The sequence below is a fragment of the Peromyscus californicus genome, unplaced genomic scaffold, assembly GCF_007827085.1.
Source record: "Peromyscus californicus insignis strain IS unplaced genomic scaffold, ASM782708v3 Scaffold_9__1_contigs__length_137607984, whole genome shotgun sequence".
NCBI lineage: Eukaryota > Metazoa > Chordata > Mammalia > Rodentia > Cricetidae > Peromyscus > Peromyscus californicus.
Genome location: NW_026294617.1, coordinates 93,815,745 through 93,841,377, shown reverse-complemented (window position 1 = coordinate 93,841,377; position 25,633 = coordinate 93,815,745). Strand labels below are relative to the sequence as shown.

The window sequence follows — 25,633 nt, the reverse complement described above, 5'->3', positions numbered from 1 at the left end:
GAAAGTGACAGCTTTGGGCTGAATGCCGGATGCCCTCCAGCCAAAAGGATCGTGGGGTATGGAGGCTCCTGCGCCGACCTCGCACGCGACCGGCTTTCCAACCGAGGGCAGATGCAGCTACTTTGTGGAAAAGAAGAAGCGCTTCTGCAGGATGGTGGTGGCCGCGGGGAAAAGGTTCTGTGGTGAACACGCTGGAGCCGCGGAGGTATCGCCCTACCCTCCTGCGAGGTTCCGGGTCTGTGGGTGCTGGCACCCGGCCTCGCCCCCCTGTGACAGGTTCCTGCTTCTGTCCCATGGTTCCCCAGCTTTTCCTTAAGTAAATGGCAGTTCTGACCTCCGCGTGGAGCCGTGATGAGCCCTCCTGGGAAGCATTGTTTTCTTGAACTAACGCGCCCGCTGAGATGCTCGCTGTCCCAGACATCTGTATACCCATCCTTCCTTGTCCTCGTGGGAAGTGATTATTTTTACAGAGTCGTGTTTGAAGTCACTAGGTCTTAGTAACTGGGCTTTAGCTATTGTTTTGTGAACGATAACCACTTGTGCATGCATCAGGAAGAAACTTTGAAATTTTCTTATTTAGACGTCACCAAGAAGTACCTTATGGACTCTTAATTATTTTTCTGGGACGGAGAAGGAAAAAAAAATAATGCACATAACAACTTCAAAGTTGAAAGCAAAGTGCACTGGTTTTTGGTATTTTTTTGTGGGGGGGGAGGGATCCCCAGCAGACACTTGGTAATGTCACAGACATTTCGATTTTAAGTGAAATATGTTAGTGGCTTCTAGTGGATAGAGAACAGACATTGCTAACCTACAAATCACAGGACAGTCTCATCCCTCTCTACACCAAAAAAGAAAACATCTCAATAACAATAGTACATGATATACATTGTTTCTAAACTCAAATAATATATTTTAAAAATGCTCGTGTGTGTGTGTGTGTGTGTGTGTGTGTGTGTGTGTGTTCTGTGACTGGGCTTTGCAAGTTAGAATAGAGCCCTACTTACTTTGAATGATAATTTTCCTGTTTGGTTGTTTTGTTTTGTTTTTTGGTTTTTCGAGACAGGGTTTTTCTGTAGCTTTGGAGCCTGTCCTGGACTAGCTCTGTAGACTAGGCTGGCCTCTGCCTCCCGAGTGCTGGGATTACAGGCGTGCGCAGCCGCCGCCACCACCACCACCGCCACCACCACCACCCGGCTTCCTGTTTTTTTTTTTTTTTGGTTTTTCGAGACAGGGTCTCTCTGTGTAGCTTTGCGCCTTTCCTGGGACTCACTTGGTAGCCCAGGCTGGCCTCGAACTCACAGAGATCCGCCTGGCTCTGCCTCCCGAGTGCTGGGATTAAAGGCGTGCGCCACCACCGCCTGTTTGTTTTTAAGGCAGGAATCTTCCTATATTTCCCATGTTGGTCTTGAACTCCTGATCTCAGAGATTCTCCTGCCTCAACTTCCCAAGTAGCTAGTCTCCACCAAAGAACCAAACTGGAAATTGTTTTAAAATCTGTAGATGAGGAAGAAATAATAGTTTTAAAACACTGAATAATTTTAACTTTCCCTAAAATTCAGTGTGCATAAATTCATGAACATGCTGAAATTAATTGAAATAAATAAAACTGAGAAAAAATTAAGAGTAAATACTTATTCAGCTTTTGCTGTGTGGCTAGAACTATACTAAGCAGGGTTGTTATTTTGCTTTTAAAAATTCAATTTTCATAAACCTTAGGAAGTAAATGACACTATCATTCTCATCTTTCACATGAAGCAGTGAGTTCCTGTAGGGAGAGCTAGCAGCCAATAGCTAGAACTGAGAATCATACCTAAGCAGTCCTGCTGGCCTCTGGCTTTAATAATTGTACATCATGTTTCCTTCATAGGGTCTGTAGAGTAGAACTGCCAATGTTCACTGGTTTCCTTTCTTTTCTCCCAGTACCTATAGTTAGTTAAATGTGTATAACTCAGAATATTGTAACTAGCATACTGAAAAGTTGCAAAGCCAGTGAATATAACCTATTCTAAAATGTTAAAGTGCCATGCCTCATTTTTCCTGACATACTTTCTCCCATATTTTATTTCTATATTTATTGAGACAAGGTCTCAGTATGTAACCCTGGCTGGCCTTTGACTTGCAGTCTGCCTGCCTCTCCTCTGGAGTGCTGAGATTCAAAGTATGTTCCACCATGTCTAGCTTTTCCCCATATTTTAACAACCTAGAGGTAAATATACATTTTTAAATCAACATAAATTTAAATGGGCAACATTTTCCAAAATGAGTAAGTATTCAAGTAATATGTATGTTAGTTAGCACAATTTAGCTTTGATACCTATTTTATATATATTTCAAAAGATCATTTTGTACATGATGAATATTATACAGTATTTTATTGGTTAATCTGAAGTAAATGGTTAACATCTTTTCTTAGTGGTGCATATAATAACTGCACCCATTTTTAACAGTTGTTATCTCTGATGCAAAATTATATAAGTAGGTCAAAACAGTATTTGTTCTCTTATACAGAAACCTGTGACAGATTGTTTTTCTTTATTGTTTCCAACATGACTTGATCTTGCTTATTTTTTCATTATGTCCTTTTAAAGTTTTCTTGCCTTGTTTTGGGAATAGAGATGCACTGTGGGTTTATCTAACATCTGAATGTGATAAACTTGATATATAAATCAAAGTATCCTTTTTAATTTATTAGGAAGAAAATGCTCGGAAAAGAATCTTGTGTCCTTTAGATCCAAAACAGTAAGTATGGGGTCAGACAAGTGTTTTTGTTGTTGTTTGGGTTGTGTGTATGCACCTATATGTGCATGTGTGCCTGAGTGTGTGTGATGTACTAGAAACAGTAACTTCACAAGGCTCATTTAAGATTTTCTCTCAATTTTTCTCTTTATTTAGTACAGTATATGAAGACCAACTAGCAAAACATTTAAAAAAATGTAACTCAAGAGAGAAGCCAAAGCCTGTAAGTGTTGGAAATGTGTGGTATGCGATGTTTATATACACATACTACATAGTATTATGGGGTGCAGGTTGAATTTGGCAAATGTAATTAAGTTCTCATTTGGTAGCTGTACTTTTCTTCCCTTCTTCTCCTGCCTTCCCTTTTCTTCTTTCTTGTTCTTGTGTTTTGTTAGTTTGGGTTGTTTTTTTGGTTAGATTAGAGACAGGCTTTCACTTTGTAGCCCAGGCTGACCTCAAACTTGAGACCCTCCTCCCTTAGCTTCTCAAGTACTGAGATTACTGGTGTGTGCCACCCTGACCAGCCCAGAATTTTGTCACGTTTTATTTTTGGTTGTGTATTTGCTTTTGAGGTAGGAGTGTATTGCCCAGGCTGGTCTTCAGTCCATCTCAAACATTTCTTGTGCCTTACCTTCCAAGTGCTAAGGTGATAGGTATATGCCACCACACCCAGCTTAATAGCTGAATCCAGGGGGTGATGGTGCAGCAAGAGATTTGGAATCAGAGGTAAAAGTTTAGAATTAAGGTTGTAAAGACTAACTGCTGGGCCTCTTTGAGATTCAGACTCAGTATAGAGATAGTGAATTTGAGCTAGCACCAGTCCATATGAGTCTTTCATGGTGTTCACCCAAGCTAGGGCTAAAAATCCAGATTTCCGTTTGGTAGCAAAATAGAATAGGGTGAGGATATAACTACATAGAATGGTAAGTATGTTAATTTACTTCGTGATACAAAGCATTTTACAATGCGTACCCCAAGATATCATGTTGGGTTTTTTTTGTTGTTGTTTTGGTTCTTTGAGACAGGGTTTCTCTGTGTAGCAGCCCTGGCTATCTTAGAACTTGCTCTGTAGACCAGGCTGCCCTCTGCCTCCCAAGTGCTGGGATTAAAGGCATGTGCCAGCACTGCCCAGCATCGTGTTGTGAACCTCAGGTATATAATAGAAAACTGATTTTTTTTAAAGAAATTTAAAATAAGAATAGAAACGTTTTAATGATACAAAGTGAAATGTTGAACACATAGAGTAAAGATTTGGCCATCAGCTATCAACGGATCAATAAAATTCACGTGTATGGATATGTATCTATAACTATCTAAAGATAAAGAAGTTGTCAGACAACGTATGTTCATTTTATTGGGAGTAAATAACAAAGAGCACACACCATATTTGTCACAAGTTAGTTGTCGAAGGTTTATGGATGCCAGCAGAAGTTACTAGACTCCTGGGTCAGAGACAGACAAAGGCTGAAATGCCTGTAATCAGGGGCTCTACCACTAGGCTGCAACCAGAGTCTGAAATTTTTAATATTCACCTTATTAAGCAGCAGGGACTTCTTACTCGTGTCAATAATCATTATCTCTCAAAGCCTGTGGACTCAACTCTGGGGCTCTGCTGGGACTACTGCATATGCAGTGACTTATATTAAAGTTGAAGAACCCCATCTTCAGGAAATAACTTTCCCCCCAAAACTGGGGCAGTGAGCAAACCTGCCTCCCCTGTGTTCCGTAGGTAGACATTTTTCTTTATTATACTGTATAGTAAGTAAGCCTGCCATGGGGTCTAGAAGGAAATGCCATTTCTGTCTTCTAAGGTGCTTGGTCTACAGCTGGTCTTGAAAGGATAGTCTGGAGCGCAGTGAGACTTGTAGCAAACCCAAAGACTACTCATAGCTGAAGTGACTCCCAGGAGCACTTTTGAGCTTTTTTTGTTTTGGTTTTTTTGTTTTGTTTTTTAGAGGACAAAAACAAAATGGGTCTCATTGTGTAAACCTGGAGCTTACTATGTAGACTAGGCTGGCCTCAAACTTGCAGAGATCCACCTGCCTCAGCCCCTTATCTTCTGAGTGCTGGGATCACAGGCTTGCATACTGCTCCCAGCCCTCTTCCCAGTCATTTGGCAGCAGCTGTCCTTCTGCATTGTCCCATGTCTCCCGGCTGAGAACCACTGTGCTTCATGTTATGAGCTAAAAGTATTGTAGCCATCAGTGACAGCGCACACCTGGAATCCTGGCACCTGGGAGGATTAAGCTAGAGGATCACTATGAGTTCAGAGCCAGCTTGGACAACATAATAAATTTTAGACCAGCCTCGGCTACCAATTGAGCTTCAGTGTGAGATCCTCTATGAAAGGAAAAACAGGGTATTTTAACATTAAGTTAACATACAAGAAAAACAATGCCTCCTCATCCAGCGCTTTAGGACTTAGCTCTTTTAGTAAAGAGACGTTAGACTGATCACAGAGGCCTAACTCTGGGAGACCAATGGACCAGACTAACCATCCACCACCTCAAGAGGCCAATCAAGTTGTGACGAAGTTAGAAAATAATTTTTTTAGTATGGTCCTAATGAAAAAAGCAGCGAGATTACGGTCCTGTCTTGTGTTCTGTACTGGTAGTCCGGATTACATAGGGGAGGAGCACCAGGAGTGACGAGAAGCAGGCTCGGTCAGACGGGCCGGACCAACCCTTCCCTACGGTCTGCTTCTGTGGGTCCCCCTGGCTCAGGGAACTTCTTATTCCTGAAGAAGGCAGTACTGTTGGTGGTACTGTTCTGGCGCCATCCCAGGCCCCGTAAGATCATGTTCCTTTGCTGCCTTAGAGTAACCTGCCTCCAGGACTCCCTGTTCCTGGGATTTTCACTGTATCTTACTTTCTCTTGGTGTCTTCATTCTTGGAGGGGAATAAAAAGAGATGAGGTAAAGCAACCTTACATTAGATAGATGGAAAAACCCAGAATGATTAACATGTCCGAGTTTAGCACGGCTCTTAGCAGAGTTTGAAGTAGCTCAGACAGAGAGAGCAGAGACAGCAAGTCTTATCCTGCTTCAGTTCCCGTCAGACCTGGTGGACCCGATGAAGAGCTAGCTGGTGCTTTCACCCAAGCAGCCCTCGAGGGCGTGAGAAGGTTTTACTTCAAGTAACTCCTCACCTACGGGTCACGTTTCAGTAGGCAAGGATGGGGTATGTGTTCTGGGAAAACGCTGAGAGGAAAGCAGTTCCCTAACTTCAGATGCTGTAACCGCCGAGGTGCCGGGTGTGTGAAGACACGGTGGGTGTGTGAAAACACACTGCGTGTGTGAAAACACGGTAGGTGTGTGAAAACACGGTGGGTGTGTGAAAACACACTGGGTGTGTGAAGACACATTGGGTGTGTGAAGACACGTGGCAGAAGAGGAGGAAAGCAGTGGGTGATGGCATGGGAAAGAACCAGAGCAGTGGTTGTCTGTCTGTCCGGTAAACCTGGATAATGTGAACCCCGGAGTCTAGGTGGTCTTAGCATTGTTTTGCTTGAGTTTAGCAAGCTCTTTATTAACTTATGAAATTTTTGTTTACCAAATAAAAATTGTATTTTGATAAATTACTCTATAGTATAGATAATTTTAACTTATAAAAAGCCAAACTGAACCCAGGTACGGTGGCACAGGCCTTTAATCCCACCACTCAGGAGGCAGAGGCAGAAAGATCTCTGTGAGTTTCCAGCCAGCCTGCTCTACAGAGCAAGTTCCAGCCTAGTCAGAGCTACATAAAGAGACCACCCTGTCTCAAAAAATAAAGAAAAGAAAAATCCAATCCACAATACAGCTTACCCCGAGCACTTTTCAAAACCTTTTAAGATAAGAGTGTCTTGCCGGGCAGTTTTGGCACACACCTTTAATCCCAGCACTCGGGAGGCAGAGCCAGGTGGATCTCTGTGAGTTCGAGGCCAGCCTGGTCTACAGAGTGAGTTCCAGGAAAGGCACCAAAACCGCACAGAGAAACCCTGTGTTGAAAAAAAACAAAAAAAGAAAGAAAAAAAGATATCTTCACACAGTCAAGATGCTAGCCTCTGCCATCTTTTTAACAAAAGTCCGTAACTGTTAGGAATACAGTGTCCACAAGAGATGCTTTAAAGCAAGGTTTATAGAAATAATAGTATTTCATGCCTGTGTGTGCGTACCATCCAGTAGGGTAGCCACTAGCTACTAGTGACTACTGGAATTTGAGATAATTAAAACTGAATGAAATTGAACGTGTAATTCTCAGCCCCATAGCCATGTTTTACAGCTAGTGGCTGCCATGTCAGTCAGGGAAGATGTAGAACATTCCCATCATCGCAGGAAGTTCTAGTAGACAGGGTTGACTGGATCTTCACCTAAAATTCCTGTACTTGCAGGTGGACTAATAAGATCTCATTTTGTTAGTTTAAATGTCACAGGACGTTTTTACTTCTGGTATTTAACATTTTAAAATAAATCAGACTTATTAGAATAGCTGTGTTTTGTCCATTTGGGGTTAGGCTGCATCCTCAATGGACAATATATATATTTGTGTGTATGTTTATATATAAATATAAAAGTGTAAATATTTATATATAAAAAAATCTTGTTTTTATTTTAATGCCATAAGGCAAAATTAGCACAATCCTCAGTCTGTCCTGTAAACAGGTAACTACTGAAATTAAAGATTGTAAATGCTTCTTCGTACAACTCCCTCTCTTGAAGCTCGATGAAGGTAGAGATTGGTCTCTTCTGTTGTAACTCTGGTACCCAGCACACCAGTCACCATGGTATTGGTGCAGTAACATTCGGGGACTGAATGAGAGACAAGGATGACGGTGTAGGAGGATGAGGGAAGAAGAAGTTCTTAGCTTAATTGTTGTGAACTTCATATTAATAACATGTTATGACTTTGTTTTTGTCAAGGATTTCTTTACTCAAGATGTAAATGCAGGATTAAAGGAAGAAATGGAAATTCCTGAGCAATTAGTAAGTACATTATTTAATATTTAACTCCAAGTGGTATTTCGAAGCTATCTCCTTGTACGTTGACCATTCCCCACTCTCATTTGGAAAGATCTGTTGTTTTGACGTTAGGGTGTATTTTCTGTAGAATCACAGTTGTTAGTGACTTTAGTTCCCAGACCAGCATATGTCCCATAGCAAACAGCAAACTGGTTCTGTTAAGAGCCCCGACTTCTTGACTCTGAGGGAATGGGGGAGTTATTGGCAGAGACGGAGTGGAGCCCTCACAGTTGGGCAGTTCCGATAGCAGCCTAGGAACCAAGACTTAACAGGAAGAAGATCTTAAACTGCCATAGGGTATTGGCAGGTTTTTCTTTGGGCTGCCAGCTCACTAAAAACAACACAGAGACTTATTAATTATAAAAGCATGGCCTCAGCTTAGGCTTACTCCTAACTAGTTCCTATAACTTAAATTATCCTTTATTTTTTTTTTTTGGAAGATTTTTTTTTTAATTTATTACATATACAGTAGTCTGCCTGCATGTGTGCCTGCAGGACAGAAGAGGGCACCAGATCTCATTATAGATGGTCAGGAGTCACCATGTGGGTACTAGGAATTGAACTCAGGTCCTCTGGAAGAGCAGCCAGTGCTCTTAACCTCTGAGCCATCTCTCCAGCCTCCCATATTTTTAATCTGCATTTTTCCACACGCTCGTTACCTCATCTCTATTTGCCCATCCTCCTTCCTCTCCATCTGGATGGTGGCCCTCCCTTCTTCCCAGATCTCTGTGTCCCCAGAAGTCCCCCTAACCTCTTCCTGCCTAGCTAATGGCCATTCAGCTCCTTATTAAACCAATCACACTGACACATCTTCACACAGTGTAAAGGAATACTCCACAACAATGGGGACTGCCCAGTGTTAGTTTCTACTCATTCGCTGTTATGGAACTTTAAGGCATGTTTTGGCTACATTATTTAGTTTTATTTTTGTATACAGGTTCCATTTTCTTCTCTATCTGAAGAGCAGTTGGAAAACTTAATTAAGAAATTGAGAAAAGCAAGTGAAGGTAAGTCTGCCTAAAGTTGCAAGTTCAATTATTTGAGAAGCAATAGGTGCTATGTGAATTGATAGCTTCTGTTCCATTGTTCAGAGTCCCATAGTTCATGTTTGGCTGCTTAAGCTATCATGTTTCTTTTTGGCACAGGCTTGAATTCTACACTTGAAGATCACATTATGTCCCATCCAGCATTACATGATGCCCTTAATGACCCTAAAAATGGTGACTGTGCAGTCAAGCACCTGAAACAGCAGGTAAGCTTAGACCACAGTAACTCAACTCTTGTTCATATGTTCAATGCTAACATTCTGGGCTGATGAGATGGCTCACCGGGTAAAGGCACTTGCTGCCAAGTCTGATGGCCTGAGTTCAGTCTTCTTAACCTACCTGGTAACGGGAGAGAATCGATTCTTGCAAACTGTCCTCTGACTTCTACAGCATACACGTGTGTGTATGCTCACAACAAATAAAAGTCATTTTTAAAAAGCTAACATTCTAGCTAGGTGTGGTGGCACATGCCATTAATCCTAGCACGCAGGAGACAGAGACAGGCAGATCTGAGTTCAAGGCCTGCCTGGTCTACAGAGTGAGTTCCAGAATAGCCAGAGCTAACACAGAAGCCTTGTCTTGAAAAAAACCAATTAAAAAATATATAATAACCTTCTTTTCTGAGTGTAATTACTTAGTTTTTTAAAAAATAACCAAAATACCTTCATTCAAAATTATATGTGAACATAAAGGAAAAATTTCAGCGTGGATATAATCCTGAAAACAGATACTGTTTTAAAGCAAAAAGAAAAAAATGTCTTAACCATTCAGAAATCAGTGAAAACTTTCTGCCTTGTGTAGAGATTACCTTGCTGTTTTCGAATTTGAGTCATATCCCTTTGCTTTAGTTTATAAAGTAATCCTATGGAGTTTGCAGGCTTCTATTTTAGGTAACATTGAAAAATTAAAGTTACTTGGTCCAAGAAGATGCTTTGTTGAGTTTGGAGCAGGAAAGGGGAAGTTATCTCACTGGGTTGATATTGCCTTAAAAGATGCTGAAAACGTTCACTTCATCCTGGTAGAGAAAGTGACCACAAGATTCAAGGTAAGTGAAGCCTCTGTAGGAACTGAATAACCAAACATATTGTCTCCTGTAGGGAAAAATAATAGAACCTGTCTCTTCAAATGAATTTCCTTTTTATATATTTGAGTATAATTTTTACTATTATTATTTGTTTGGTTCTAATTGTACTGGTTAAACTAAAGATAAAATTTTGAATTTAAATATTGATAGTCCATGATCTGAGTTCTTAAAATTGTTTGCAGAGACAAGAAAATCTGAGCAGAACCAGGCTTCAGCTAGGAATTAAGCCACGTCCTAACCTTACATTTGCCACTGCTGACAGACTCTTCCTTCATTATATACTTCTTAGGCATATTCTTGGACACCACAATAGGCACTTTGTATATGCAGATAGATACTGATGAGGCAGCTGTGCTCTTTCGTGTGTTTAGAAGAGAGCTAGGTGAATACTAAGGAAAGTGTTGAAGAAGGGACGTTCTGCAGAGTGTGTATGCGTTCAAAGGAAGGCTTGATAGGCTTTATTACAGAGAGGCAGTGGAGAATGAGCATGCAGAAGAGGCGGTGCTTGTGACCATCTTGAAAAATGAATCAACATTTGCTAGATAGAGTGTGAGAATCGTTCTGGGAAATAGGAACAGTGTGACCCCATGGCCGGAATAACAGGAAGCATTTCTGTGTGATGGAAATACAATGCATGAAGAAGAATGTGGCGGTATGAACCAGGAAAGGAAGCTGGTGTGGAAAGTCTCCTGTTGTCCGTTTTGTCTGTTCTGAGTTAGAGATACAGTGGAAGACTTGGGTTTTGCTTCAAAGAGGCTTCCATGCAGCATTTTCTTTTTCTTTTTTTCTTTTTTTTGTTTTTTTTTTTTTGTTTTTCGAGACAGGGTTTCTCTGTGTAGCTTTGTGCCTTTCCTGGATCTCGCTCTGTAGACCAGGCTGGCCTCGAACTCACAAAGATCCGCCTGCCTCTGCCTCCTGAGTGCTGGGATTAAAGGCGTGCGCCAACCACCGCCCGGCCCATGCAGCATTTTAGTTCTCCATCTAAGTATGTTATACCACTGAGCGGTACTCAGTGCTGCAGGAGCAGGAAGGTAGAGAACTAACCTCAGTCGTCGAGAGTCTTTGGAGGAGGTTTTTTAAAAAATGATTTTAAAACTTTCCATAGAGCTCAGTGGTTTAGCGTGCTTATTGGACTTCCAGAAGATCTGAGTTTGATTCACAGCACCAATATTAGGCTGCTCACAACATCCTGTAATTCCAGCTCTAGGAGATCCAACACCACCTCTGACCCTCCTCACACACAGATGGCACACGCACACACATATAAAAATGTATTCCAGATTCTGTCCTAACAACACTAAAACTATTTCAGAAGTTTTCGACTAAAAATAGGGAGATTGAGAATATGAAAATTCTTATTCAATAATATAAGTAAGAAATGTACTGGAGAGTAAAGGCCATTCTGTGGGCTGTAGAGGAAAGAAAGAATGAGAGATGTAAAATGTCGGGAGTCATGGGACTTGCTGATTTATTATTCATTGTTTTTCAGAGACAGTACTCTGGGATGGTTTCTGGCCTAATTAGATACAGGGTATCCTTGAGGAGGAAAACCATGAGTTCAGTTCTTGCCTGTTTAGTTTCCTGTCCGAATGTTTCTGAGAGCTTGGGGCTGTAGCTTAGTGGGAGATATTTTGTTTAGTATTCATAAGGCCCTGAGAAAAAAAACAGGTGAATCTCTGAGTTTAAGGCCAGCCTGGCCTAGAGTGAGTTTGAGGAGAGCCAGGGCAACACAGAGAAACCCTGTCTGGAAAGAGAGGGAGAGAAAGAGAGAGAGAGAGAGAGAGAGAGAGAGAGAGAGAGAGAGAGAGAGAGAGAGAGAGACAGACACACACAGAAATAATATGTATATGTAATAGTAATAACTGATAGAATTTCTAGCCTTATAAAATGGGTGTTGTTATTTTTGAGTTTTCATCCAAAATATAAACCTTTAAGTTGTTGTTCATTCTTTTTTACAGTTACAGTTCATTAACTGTAAAAATTAGGTATATTTACTCTGAAATTTGAAAACAAATGGAAACATTTTCATAAAGCTTATTTTCAACATTGAGAGTGCTGATTCAGTAATGTTCTGTTTATGCAGGTAGATGGTAAACACAGAAAAGAGAGCTCAGTGTTTGAAAGACTTCAGATCGATATTCAACACTTGTGTCTGAGTAAGTCACAGATCTGTCCTCTGCTCTGTCATAGGTCAGACATTCAGACTCTGGAGCCGCTTAGAATTCTGTTCCCACAGACCTGTGCTTCAGGAAGAAGAAACAACACTAGTGTTTTGTTAATACAAGTGTTTGTAACTAAGGAAACAGAAATGGAGTTAGGATTGAAACCTTAAAAGTTGTTTTGTTGCCGGCAGGGCAGGGCAGTGGTGGCAGGGGCATAGACCTTTAATCCCAGCACTCAGGAGGCAGAGGCAAGCGGATCTTTGTGAGTTCAAGGCCAGCCTGGTCTACAGAGTGAGTTTCTTTTCTGGACAGCCAGGGCTGTTACATAGAGAAACCCTGTATCAAAAAAGAAAAAAAATTTTGTTATATCAACTATAAGTGTAGTATGATATGCAGGAAGTTCAAAACTTTTGATAAATCCTTATATATTGCTTCCTTGTACTTTTAAAAATTAATTTTGAGTAAGGCAGGTATAATGGTACACTCTTTCTGTTGTTTTTGTTTTGTTTTTCGAGACAGGTTTTCTCTTTGTGGTTTTGGTGCCTGTCCTGGATCTCGCTCTGTAGACCAGGCTGGCCTGGAACTCACAGAGATCCTCCTGCCTCTGCTTCCCAAGTGCTGGGATTAAAGGCATGCACTACAGCTACCCGGCTAATGGTACACTCTTTTAATCCCAGCACTCAAGATGCAGAGGCAGGCAGATCTCTGTACAATCCAGGCCAGCCAAGGCTGCATAGTGAGACCTTGTCTTAAAAATATTAACTTGGAGTGTTCAAACTTGGTAGCATTTAGGCATCTGTACTGGCCTGCCCTTAGGGTCCTGACAGGATATACCTCCGCTACAGCCACTAAGAGCAACCTCTGTGCCCATTTGCTACGTTTCCTTCTAAAAGGTGGGCCTTGTACACCTCCTGTCTCTTTCTCTTTCTCTTCCTTCACTCTCATCCCCGGGGACTGGTCTCTGCCCCCTTCTCCCCTCCCCTCAATAAACCTCCCAAGTGGGCCCTGTTGTATGGTGTGACTCCTTCCCGCCATTTTTAAAATACAGAACTAGCCTTCAGACTATAGTTAACATGACTGTCAAAATCATTACAGGAAGTGAGAAAATTCTCTGGGTAGCTAGTATATAGAAGATGGGTCCTCAGAATTGTGTCACAAAGAAAGTAACTTATTGCTATGGAATTAACATTCGATACAGACACACATACATGCACACATGCACACCCACAGACGAGCACGGACACAAATGTACACACACACATGCATGCACACCAGCACACATGAACACAAATGCATACACATGCTCATGCCCCTCGGTCATCCTCTTTTGTGCCTTTTTACTTTTTCTGACATTTTCCTTTCCTTTTCTCTCTCTCTAGTATTTTGAGACAGGGTCTTACTATGTAGTCCTGACTATCCTGGAACTCACTATAGACCAGGCTGGCCTCAAACTCACAAGAGATCCTCCTACCTCTGCCTCCTGAGTGGTGGAATTAAAGGTGTGCACCCCCACACCTAGCTCTTTCGTGTTTAAAAAGAAAATAATGCAAACATTTACAATTACTTCCGTCCACTATTTTATTCTAGTCTTGAGAAGCAACCAAGCATTTGTTTAATATAAATCATTGTATTTTCTTCTGCTTAACTGAAACCAGGTATGGTATGCACTCCTGTATTTCCAGCACTTGGGAGGCTGAGGCAGGCAGATCACCCAGACTTCAAAGTAAATTCCAAGCCAGCCAGTACTACATAATGAGACAGGAAATTTGTTTGTTTGTTTAGCTGAATATTCTTCTATGTCACATGCTAAACATAGACACATTCTTAGGATGTATATTAGATTCTGTGAGACCTGTTTGTTTTCACATCCTTCATCCCTAAAATCCAAAGATTCTACAATCTGTCCTTTTGGAAGGATACATTAATACTTGCTGTCATTAGCAACTAACGTAGTTCTTACTCTTTTTATCTCAGACAGGGTTCCTGTGCTCAGAGAAGGAAGACTGCCTGTGGTAGGAATTGGGAAGCATCTGTGTGGGGTCGCAACAGGTGAGCCGGACACACGGTCACCTCTAAACTAGTACACTGAGCTGTAGCCTAGATGGCCCCACCGCCTGGAGGGGGGCGGCACTTAGGCCTCTCTTTTAGCCCATGGAAAAGCTTTCCAGAGTAACCCAGTTCAACCTGGGGTGGGAGGGAAGCACACACCCTTGTCTCTTCCCATCTAACCTGTGCTTCTCCAAACCTAGCCCTGCGGAGGCTGCTTCCCACCTCCCATACGCTCTCCCTTTGTTCACTCGGTCTGAATCCTCCACTGCTGCAGTTGCCTTCTCTTCCTGAGACTCAGTGTCCTTCTCTCTTAGTGCTTTCCCTCACCAGTTCCTTCCGTCCATCCCATCGTTCTCTGCTCCTGTGCTTGAAGAATTGATATCTAGACCCTTCTGTGACACTGTGTCCTTCCCCTTCCTGAAACTCTCCGTCAGTCTGTATCTAGGTTTACTGTTGACCAACATGGACCATGTCTACTTTCTCTGTGCTCCAGCCATTTGAAAGAACTGGCCCAGTGTCTGCTCATCCTTGAGCTCAGCTTTCTCCACGTCTCTGGGGCTTCCTTAGTGTCATCAGGATATGCTCTGCATAGCTTTTCCTTGTCTCCTAGTTATCTGTCTGTATATCTAATTACACTGCTGTGCTGGGGTTCTTTTCAAGAGCAGTACAGATGCTAGTACAATGAAGGACTCTTCCATAGCAAGCACTGAATATTTGAATGAATGATCTTTAGGCCACCAGCTTGCTGCCTCCTTGTTCCTTCTAAGAAGCAAGTCCTTAAGGCCACTATGAAAGAGCTTGAGACTGCTAATGTTCTCTTTGTTTCTGAAATAACTTAATCTTTTTAATAATTTTTCTGATTATAATTCTTAAAATTATGTCAAATGTAAGTAAAACAGCAAATATATTTTGTTAGAAAATAAGTTGATAGACCTGGATGAAGTGGCATACCTGTACTCAGGAAGCTGAGGCAGGAGGATCACTTGAGTTAAATGATCACTTGAGTTCATCCACGATCTGAGCAACATAGTGAGACCCATTCTCTTGTATAAGAGAGAAAGACAGAGACAGAGAGACACAGACTGACTATGAAATTATCAAGTTAGCTGGGCGATGGTGGTGCACACCTTTAATCCTGGCCCTCTGTGAGCTTGAGGCCAGCCTGGTTGACAGCAAGTTCCAGGACAGCCAGGGCTATTACACAGGGAAACCCTGTCTCGAAAAAAACAGAAACTACCAAATTAGCTATCACTTTATCCAAATAATAGTTACCAGTAATGTTTATTGGCATGATAAAATTTACTATAAAGATACATAAAGTATATCCATTTTTATATCGCAGGGCAACAAATTTTAGAATAGCATTTGTTTTTAGTTAATTAGAGTATGATAAGACAATCTAATCAGATAAAATATAAGTTGTACAGCATACATTTGTGATCTTTCCCATATTGCCAGCTATCTGTGCGGCAATTTGGGGGGGGGGGAGACTTATTTTTTTATTTATTTTTATGTGTATGAATATTTGTCTGCATGTATGGAAGTATAATGCATGCATACCCAGTGCCCACAGAGGTCAGAAGAGGGTGCTAGATCCCCTGGAACTAGGGTTATGGACAATTTTAAGCCACCCTGTGTGGGCTGGAATCCGAACCTAGGTGCCCTGCAAGAGCAGCAAGTGCTTTTAACCACTGAGCCGGCTCTTCAGCCCCTAGTATGGCAGTTTTATTCATTGCATCCTCAGTGTTGTGTACATGCACGGAAGTTAGCAGAGATTTGCTGAACAAATGCCTCTGTACAGGAAAGCTATTGGCCTGCTTTCCACGTTGGAATCTCCTTTGCTCATCTTCCAATTCATCATCATTTGTTGTGACCAGCCTACGTTTCAGGACTAGCATCTTAGCCAGGTGTGCTGACACACACCTGGAGCTGCAACACCAGGAGATAGAAGCGGAGGATCAGGAGATTGAGACCAGCATCACCTATACAGGCCCTGTCTCAAAACAAAACAGATACAGACACACACACACACACACACACACACACACACACAAAACTAGCTTTTCGAACCTGGGTCAGGATTCTAAGTGAAAGCCCCTTCCTTTGTTTCTTTCTCTGGAGTTTAAGCTCATAACCATAACTTTAGCTGGGATGGGAGAAAGGAAAGACAATGCAAATAGTTGGACAGAAAAATTTCAAATCATAAGGCTTAAGCTTGCTTTAATTTTATTAGAAAGTGGCTTTATGAAAAATAAATCACTAGAAAAATTAAGATAAGGCAAATTTGAGAAAAATTTAGAGTATATGATAGAATTGTTACAATATATAGCTAAGTAGATTTTTTCTGGTTTGTGTTGTTGTGTTGTGTTTTGTTTTTAACCATACTGCTTAAGAAATCTGAAGAACACTCTTAAAGATGACGTGGTTTGGGGCCACATAATTGTGTTTGCAGATCTTGCATTACGATGTTTGGTTGAAACCTATGCTGCCAGTTTTGAGGAAAGGAATGAAGAGCCTTTAGCCAAACGCGTAAAGAACGATAAAAGAGACAAGGAAAGTAGCACTTTGTCCAAGGAAGAAAATGAAGCAAATGCCCCGGAGACGTGGGCCCCTGTGGCTGGCATTGTCATTGCACTCTGCTGTCACCACAGGTGTGACTGGAGACACTATGTGGGCAAAGAGTATTTCAGGGCTCTGGGCCTTGGGCCGGAGGAGTTCTACTATTTCCAGAGAATGAGTAGTTGGGCAACATGTGGAATGAGAAGGACATCTTTGGGAGCCTCAGATATCACCACAAAGAGAAAAGATGATCAGAATTATGACAACGAAGAGCATGATGACGGAGGAGACAGACTCCCAGATGGCAGCACTGATAGTGTGCCTGGGTGAGTGATGACTTTTATAATGCACCACGCTGAAGGGGAGTGAGTATTTTATTACCATAAAGGAGCCCCCTTGTCGGCTCCTGTGGGTGGCATTTCAGGACCTCCCACAGATGCCTAGAACCTTAGATAAAACAGAACTCTGCGTGTTAGCATTGCAGTTACCTCCCCTGTTGATCTAATAACCAAGATGGCTCCACAGTGACTAGTGAGTGAGTAACATGCAGTGTGGATATTCTAGACATGATCATGTGCTAGGCAAAGGTTCATTCCCCAGGTAGGAAGGAGTTGGGTAAGGATGGCATTGCCAGTGGTTCATTCTGGGAATTTTCCTTTTAATATTTTCAGACTGTTACAGACCTTGGGTAAGAGATACCAGAGAAAATGAAATTGAATTGTTGCTTCTTAGTCATTTGGCTAAGATCAAGTATAGAAAGTGAAACTGATTAGGAAGAAGGATTCTTTTTTCAGATGACTGCTATCAACAATTTAGTCCAGAAAGTACAGTTTACAATCTAATTTTGGAGCAGGCTAAAACATGTTTGAATTGCGATCATCTTGTCTTGACAAGTCTGGGAAGCAGCAGACATAGCACCTGTACTGCCGGCTACTTAGCAGCTTCCTAGTGGACGGCAGTGACCGAGCTTCTTAGGAACTTTTACAAGCTTTAACTCTCTGTGTATTTATTCACCTTAGAGCTCTTACTGCTGAAGAAAAGAAGAATATAGGACATCTTTGCAAACTGCTGATTGACCAAGGCCGACTCCAGTATTTACAGCAGAAAGGCTTCCGTCCTGCCTTACAGTACTATACAGAGCCGTTGGTGTCTCTGGAGAACGTATTACTAACTGCTGTACCAGCTCATCTGTCATCACAGAAAGCAACTCAGTAACAGAAAAGAAGTGTGAACGTCACTTGTCTCAAACAAAAAAGTTACATTCCTTTTAAATTATATTTTTATATTCACAAAAATATAAATAACAGGTTTTTTTTGTTTTGGGTTTTTTTGTGTGTGTGTGCGTGTGTTTTTTGTTTTTTTTTTTTTTTTACTTCCAAAGTCCAAACAGAGGATTCACCAAGTATTCCTTTTCAGCAGGGCCCTTTGAATTACTTTATCCATCAGAGTGTATAGAGACTGGCAGAGTCAGACCGTTGACTTGGTCATCTGAAACACATATAATACATCAACATATAATTACAGTATAAACTAAGTGTATTCTGGGAAATTTATCTTTGGTTTTATTTGATATATTTTATTTTTTGAGCTCCAGTTATAATAACCAATGCCAGTTCGCAACAAGGGTCAGTCTGAGTGTGGGACTTTTTTCAGAATGGGTCTAGAAAGAATACTTGCAATCTTCTCAAATGCAGACAAATTTAGAAATGTAGGAATTGGCAAATGACATTACCATCGAAGTTCCAGAGCCATACCTGGATTTGTGCTCTCAAGAGTCTGTCCATGACTCCAGAACCGAAGAGATGATTTCAAGGGGAAAATAATCTTACTTTAGGTCTTTGTTGGATAATTAGCTAGTGCAAACTTCTAAAGAAGGTTGCTTGTAAACAAATCACCAATCCAATTTGAAAGTTGCATGTAGCTTCTAAAGTTAATTCAGTATCTTTTATCAGCCTCTTATGTATAAATGTAACTATAAAAAAATAAGTAGGTTTTCTCCTGTTTGGGAAAATAATTAGTTTTTGTTTGTATGAGACAGGGTCTCATTTGCTAATCCTTGGCCAGCCTGGAACTCAGAGATACCCCTGCCTCTTCCTTCCAAGTGCTGGGATTAAAATCATGTGCCCATGCCAGCAGAAAAAGTAATTTGGATTAAAGTACAAATTACATAATGAAACCAAAACCTCACATTTAGGCTTTACATAACTGATAAGTAGTTTCTATGCCCAAGCAAATATTAAACCATATATGTCATAAGAATATTCCTCTTCCACATCTTACCTTGGATTTGTTTCTACATTTGTAAACATTATTTTAGTTGTTAGTAAATATGCGAAGACGAAGATTCAGAATCACTGATTTTAGATATTAGAATGACACTGGGATCACTATCTGTATTTGGTAGGTCTATGACTAAGTAGAAGCCAAACACCCTTACCTCCTGGCCTTTCTGTTTTAATTGAATCTCGTGTTTAATTAGGTTTAAATTCCAACCCTACCACCTCAGCTGGCAAGTTACTTCATCTCTTTGTGCCTCAATTTTCTCCCCTTAAAATAGTGATGATGATAACAGTTATAAAACCTACCTCACAAGGTTGTGTATATCACATGAGGTATCACAGGTAAACCAATTTGAATGGTTCCAAGCATAGAGTAAATACTAACTAGATATAATAGTAATTCATGATTATTTTAATATAATGGGCTTTTATTTTTTTATTTAAGTTGTTGCTTTTTTTCTTGTATTTTGTCAAATATTGTTAACGTACCATTATTTTTAAGTTAATTGCTCAGATTCTGTGGTGGTATTGTGTTCCCTAAAATATTGTGCACGCTAATAAACTTATCTGGGGTCAGAGAAGAGAACAGCCACAATATTAAACAAAGAGGATAGGCAGTGGTATTAATCCTAGCATTCCAGAGGCAGAAATTCCTCTGGATCTCTGTGAGTTCAAGGCCACAAGGAAACAGCCAGGCATGGTGACTCACGCCTTTAATCCCAGAAAGTGAGCCTTTAATCCCAAGGAATGATGGCAGAAAGCAGAAAGATATATAAGGCGTGAGGACCAGAAACCAGAAGCTTTTGGCTGATTAAGCTTTAGGCTTTTGAGCAACAGCTCAGCTGAGATTCATTCTGGATGAGGACTGAGAGGTTTCTACTCTGAGGAAACAGGATCGGCTGAGGAACTGGCGAGGTGAGGTAGCTGTGGCTTGTTCTGCTTCTCTGATATTCCAGCATTCACCCCAATAACTGGCCTCAGGTTTGATTTTATTAATAAGACTTTAAGATTCCTGCTACAAGATTCCCCAATCAAGAGAACATAAATGAAGATAATTCATTGTTTAAGAATTATCCTATGTCATAAATGTCATTTTTATCACAAAACTTGTTTTGTATCATTAAAAATTTATGTCCAGGACTAGAGAGATGGCTCATTGGTTAAGCACACCGGCTGCTCTTCCAGAGGTCCTGAGTTCAATTCCCAGCAACCATATGGTAGTTCACAACCATCTCTAGTAGGATCTGATGTCCTCTTCTGGCATAAAATCATACATGCAGATAGAGCACTCATACATTAAGTTTTTTAAAAAAAATCTATGTCCATAAGTAAAAAATATTCTACAATGGGTATAATCTTGGTTGTGTTTCAGGAGACATACAGTACATCCCAGAATTCTACTGATACAGTCAGTAGACTGATACTGAGCCATTTAGTTCAATCATGTTCTGATAATGGTTCTGAGTACATTACAGGGAAATAAATTTGTCCTTCCGGTGCTGATCTTAAGTCAAGATTACAGCTTTTCCAACCTTGTCTTTTCTTACCTCACATAAAGAATGTGAACTAGCACTTGTTAAGTCGTTATTTCTTGAATTTCACATCCATAGCTACAGCATTGTACATGTCCCACAGCTACATAAACTCACTGCTAAAGTTGCAACTCCTCCTCAGTCTCTCTCCCTCCTCATTCTGCCTATCAATCCAGATCCAGTACTGACTCCCCAGTGGAATACTGCTGTTCAGTTGTCCCAGATGGAAACAGATTCTCCCAAACACCGTTTTCCGTAATTATGCTGTCTCCTGCTTGGCCCTGATGCTTTATCCTCTCTTCCAAAACTAGGCCACAAACCATTTTGAACTTTGTTGCCCGCCATTCCCAGCTCGTCTTCACGACCCACAGTAGCACCGGTGGCTCCTGAAGGGAACATTGCTAAGCAGCCTCTGGATACCAGGGGAGGGTCCCCTAAAGGACAGGCTAGTACTGTGGTTGCACTCCTTTTCAAAGTAACTGGTACGTGGAGTGAGTTAAAATCTCCCTTTTCCGTCCATAGCTCTTTCCGTTTGTACTAATTACAAAGCCAGGGTTTCTGTTTCTATGCTGTTATTTCACTGCCTTTATTATCAAGATAGTGTCCTTTGCCTTATTCCTCTGGTTTTAATTTTAAAACTTTTTTCTTGATTGTAGAAATGTTTAATTCTAAATTATGAGATGAAGTGTTTGTAATCTGTATATTATGCCTCATATTCCAACTGTGGAATAAAGTCCATGTTCTCAATGTTTTTCACCCCCAAGTCAAACTTTTTTAAAATTATTCCTTGTAGATTATAGAAAAACAGAATGATGAGGAAGGTGTGTTCATGCTCTAGCTGACATGTCTGCCACTTGATTAAAAAGAAAAAAGTAATGATTCTTTAAGAATCTGGGGGCTCTATTTTCTTTATCATAGAGCCTTTGTCCAGTGACTGATGGAGGCAGATGCAGAGATCCATAGCCAGGCACCAGGCTGAGCTCTGGGAATCCAATCGATGAGAGAGAGAGAAGGGATTCAGGAAGAGGACATCGAGATCACAATGGGAAGACATGCAGAGATGACAGGTCACACTAGTGGAAGTCCATGAACAGTAGAATAGTGGCTGTGGAGCCCCCATGGGACTGGACTAGGCCCTCTGGATATGGAAGACAGTTGTTTGGCTTGAACAGTTTGGGGGGCACCCAGACAGTGGGATCGGGATCCGTCCCTGGTGCATGGGCAGGCTTCTGGAACCCGGTGCCTGTGGTGTGACACCTTGCACAGCCTTGGTGCTGTGGGAAGGGCCTTGGACCTGCCTAGGCTCAGTGTGCTGGGCTCTGCTGACTCCCCATGGGAGACCTTGATTTGGGGGATATGGGGATGTGGGGTGGCTTGGGAGAGAGGGATGGGGGGTGGGAGGAGGGAGGAGATGGGATCTGTGGGTGGTATGTAGAGTGAGTAGAAAAGTTCTTAATAAAGAAAAAAAAAGAATCTGGGGGGCTGGAGAGATGGCTCAGTGGTTAAGAGCACTGGTTGCTTCTCCACAGGACCTAGTTAAATTCCCTGCACCCATATGGCAGCTCACAACTCTCTAACTCCAGTTCCAAGGCATCTGATGCCCTCTTCTGGATTCTGCAGGTACTGCATGCACATGCTGCACGGACATGCATGCAGGCAAAGCGCCCACACACATAAAATCAATGAATTAAAATCTAGGCCAGGGCTGTAGCTGTGGATTTGAGCCCCAGCACTGGAGAATCATGTTTACAGAGGGAAACAAGGAGAAGTACGGTTTCCTTCACTTGATTATGCAGCGAGTGCAGCTAAGGAGGTATTTCCTTGATTCCATTTGAAAGACTATCTTTACAGCTTCTCTCCTAGTAGTTACCAAAATTATGACCAGAGCCAAAACTCATTTTCCCCTCTTAAGTGTTGGCCAATTTGATGGAAAAGACAAGATAGAATGAGAAATCCATAAAAGAATTAATGGAAAGATAGAACTTAATTGTATACACATTCTCTTCCAAAAATATTTAATCTGTGTTGTATATATATTTTATTTTTCGAGACAAGGTTTCTCTGTGTAGCTTTGGAGCCTGTCCTGGAACTCACTCTGTAGACCAGGCTGGCCTCGAACTCACAGAGATCCACCTGGCTCTGCCTCCCGGGTACTAGGATTCAAGGTGTGTGCCACCACCACCCAGCTCTGTGTTGTATATTGTCAAGGCCCAAATTACTCAAGGTCAGAGAATCTGAGCTTGCTTTACCCAGCAGGGCTGCATAAAGGGATGATTTGACCACGGGTGTGGTTACCAGGTGTTTGGAAGGGTTGGTTGTGCAGTGTGCTTTGATCTAGCAAGGGGGAGGTCTTTTGCCCCGCCCCTTGGCATTGTTATAAAAAGCCCTTTTGAAGAGACAGAAGGGGCCGTTGGGTTTTGATGCAGGTCCTCCCGAAGCTATCCTGTATTTCTGTCTTTCTCCTCTTCGATATCTTTCTATCTAAAAGTTTCTTATCCCTCTCTCCTCCTCATAGGAACTGTTTTAAGAGGTGGAAGCTGGCCTCCCACAATACATAAATCTCATACCTGTTCGCCGTGACTCTTGGATATATGCATGCATGAACTGAAGCCCAAACAGCTCCTGTTCCTCCTCTCCTTCTGTGTAGTCACTGGGAGGAAGCGTCACTTCCAGTCTCAGTGGGTTGTCTCGGAAGTTGACAAACCTAGCATTTGACCAGAAAACAGTATTTTATAGGTACCACAGAAGTGCGTGTACATTTATTTCCCTGGGAAAAGATCAAGAGACAGTCTATAGAGTTACTATTTTCAACTGTTTTCAATATCTGATTATCTTGCTGGGTATATCTAATATACCCCAAGAAGAGACAGTGTTTCACCCCAAAGCTTACAAAGAGAACTATTAGTTCATAACATGTATTTAATGTGATGAGAGCAAGTTGTATCATAAATCTATGACTAATGCTGTGAATATAGTTTGTGCCTGTTTTTATGGATCGATGCCTTAATCATCAAGTACAAAGCTAAGTTGCTGGATAGGTCAATGTATGAATGGTCTTTGTTGTGGAGGTTCTCAATTTGGGTATCCATTGCCTCATGCCATCAGAAAATTACATTTTGGAGAGAATTTTATTCATGTTCTAATAAGTAGCAAAAAAAAAAGGTCTGCTTTCTATAGGCTAATACAGTTACCTGTGCCTATTTGTAGTTATTCAGAAGGAAACTGGTCACTATTTTATTCTTTTGATTTTTGTATTGCAAAGCGTTGGTTAGCAGTATAAAGAGAATTTTCATGATATTGTCACCAACAAAAGACCATTCTTTAAACTGATAAATCCCAGTACCATTTTAGTTTCAAGAATTATTTCTTGAATAAGCTAGATTGGTGTTCCGTGAGTCACACTCATGAAATTTTTAAAGCATTGGAATATATGTTTTTTTTTTTTCGAATGAAGGAATAAATTGACTTTATTCACAGTGAAAGTTATTGCATTCATAGAAAATCCTGAAGGGCAAAAAAAAAAAAAAAAAAAAAAAAAGATCCTTGGACTGGGTGATTCCCGAAACATAATGTTAATATACAAAGTCAATTGGATTTTTATCCAGTGAGATGAGCAATATAATGAAGAATGAAGACATAGACAATGGACTTAAGACTGTATATAATAACACAAGACATGAAATATTCATGGAGTTTAAACATGTGCAAAGCCTGCAGACTGAAAAATACAAAACACTGCTGAGAGAATTTTAAAGTCTAAATACATGGTATGATATTCCATGTTTCAGGGTAAAATTGGTCAAAAATGAATCACATTGGAATATATGTTTAAAATATATACACTCAAGCTGGAGAAATAGCTCAATAGTTAAGAGCACTGGCTGCTCTTACAGAGGACCTAAGTTCAATTCCCGGCACCCACATGGCAGCCCAACCCTCTGTGACTCCAGTTCCAAGAGATCCAGTGCTCTCCTCTGGCCTCCATGGGCACCTGGCACACAAGCAGTGTGCAGGTAAAACACCCAGACACAAAAGGAAAATTTAAATGCACAAATATGCAGTCATATAAATCACAACCCAAATGTGTCGGTCAGGGTCTGTAGTCCTACTTCTGCTCCCAGGAGTAAGTGTGCCATGCTGTAACCACACCCTTACCTCAGATTCGTCATTTCTTCCATGCAGCCTGGAATATCTTGCAGTTTATTGTTGCTGAGAACAAGAGTCCCCAAGTTTTTCATATTTCTGATTGTTTCTGGCAGGCATGTTATTTCATTCCTCTGTAGCCACAATGTATGTAAACTTTGCATTCTGGAAAACAAAATGCTGCAATCAGTAGTCACCTTGAATATGAAAAGCTGGCCTCATTGTATCATAACATTTAACATTCAATTTTTTAAATTAATTTAATAATTTAGTTATTAATTATTTAACATTTAATAAAAATGTAGTTATTGGTTTGACAGACTTCATTCTTTCTCATTACCTGATGTTGCCAGGGAAACTACATCAGGGAATTGATTAAAGACTAGACTAGCTTTCATGCAGTGGCAGAAATGAAAACATTTACACTGCATATTTTTCATAGTTTTCTAAATGAACAGCTGTAACGTCACATAATATGAATCTTAAAAATCAGGAATTGATTTGATTCTGGTCAAGGCAGTATGGACTCGGGTCAAGATTCCTAGGTTCAAATCCAATTAATGTCGCTCACTGAGCCTTGGGCCTAAGTGACAAACATCTCAGCATCGGTTCCCTCATCCTTTAGTAGCGTACACAGAAGTGCCTGGCATGCACTAAGCGGTGTGATTACTGTGGCATGTTCTTGGTAATGTCTTGAAAGCAATTAGTTTTCCCTTCCCTAAATCCTCTTACATATTTGGAATAAGTGGAAATAACTCCCTGAAAGAATAAATTTTAAACTAATTGGGTCTTTTGTGATTATTATGGGCTCTTAGTTGTTGGGTATATTGTTTCTGATTTTTTCATAGGTGGCTTTGAATTGCCGGTAGCATCAATTTTACCTTTCTAGACTGTCAGGAAGTTGTTGAAGGCTGTTGCTTCCCATATCCAGCCACTCAAGGGCAGGCATGTTCAACACAGCAAGAGGGATTGTAGTGAAGTGGTTCATACTCAGATCAAGGTGGGTGAGTTTTAACAGCTTGCTGAGCTAAAAAGGAAAGT

General features: G+C 41.0%; 2 protein-coding genes across 7 annotated transcripts in view; one reads left to right on the top strand and one right to left on the bottom strand.

Annotated features, from left to right (window-relative positions):
- The first annotated feature begins 22 nt into the window (after window positions 1–22).
- Window positions 23–23,415, top strand: Trmt13 (tRNA methyltransferase 13 homolog). Of its 6 annotated transcripts, XR_008216582.1 has the most exons (13): window positions 23–205; window positions 2,696–2,742; window positions 2,896–2,962; window positions 7,640–7,702; window positions 8,676–8,745; window positions 8,884–8,990; window positions 9,662–9,829; window positions 11,952–12,024; window positions 14,005–14,079; window positions 16,532–16,964; window positions 17,658–20,931; window positions 21,979–22,069; window positions 22,965–23,415. XR_008216582.1 is itself a non-coding variant. In XM_052731370.1 (11 exons), the coding sequence occupies exons 1-11, from the start codon at window positions 23–25 to the stop codon at window positions 17,851–17,853; spliced, it is 1,482 nt and encodes a 493-aa protein (XP_052587330.1). In that variant the 3' UTR covers window positions 17,854–21,205. The 6 variants fall into 6 exon arrangements, 4 of the variants coding, with proteins under 4 accessions (XP_052587330.1, XP_052587331.1, XP_052587332.1 ...); XR_008216583.1 differs by lacking the exon at window positions 21,979–22,069; XM_052731370.1 differs by lacking the exons at window positions 21,979–22,069; window positions 22,965–23,415 and having other exon boundaries at window positions 17,658–21,205.
- Window positions 22,973–25,633, bottom strand: part of Lrrc39 (leucine rich repeat containing 39) — a 19,953-nt gene continuing 17,292 nt past the window's right edge. The window contains exons 6-8 of the mRNA XM_052731377.1: window positions 25,474–25,619; window positions 24,605–24,757; window positions 22,973–23,153 (exon numbers count right to left, since the gene is read on the bottom strand). Coding sequence (XP_052587337.1) covers window positions 22,973–23,153; window positions 24,605–24,757; window positions 25,474–25,619 — 480 coding nt within the window. The remainder of the gene's footprint in view (window positions 23,154–24,604; window positions 24,758–25,473; window positions 25,620–25,633) is intronic.

Excerpts from the sequence above, each read along its gene's own strand:
- Trmt13 (XM_052731370.1), top strand. The coding sequence starts at position 23 with ATGCCGGATGCCCTCCAGCCAAAAGGATCGTGGGGTATGGAGGCTCCT. Across the intron at positions 2,963-7,639 it reads CAAGAGAGAAGCCAAAGCCT|GATTTCTTTACTCAAGATGT; the intron begins GTAAGTGTTGGA and ends GTTTTTGTCAAG. Across the intron at positions 7,703-8,675 it reads TGGAAATTCCTGAGCAATTA|GTTCCATTTTCTTCTCTATC; the intron begins GTAAGTACATTA and ends TTTTGTATACAG.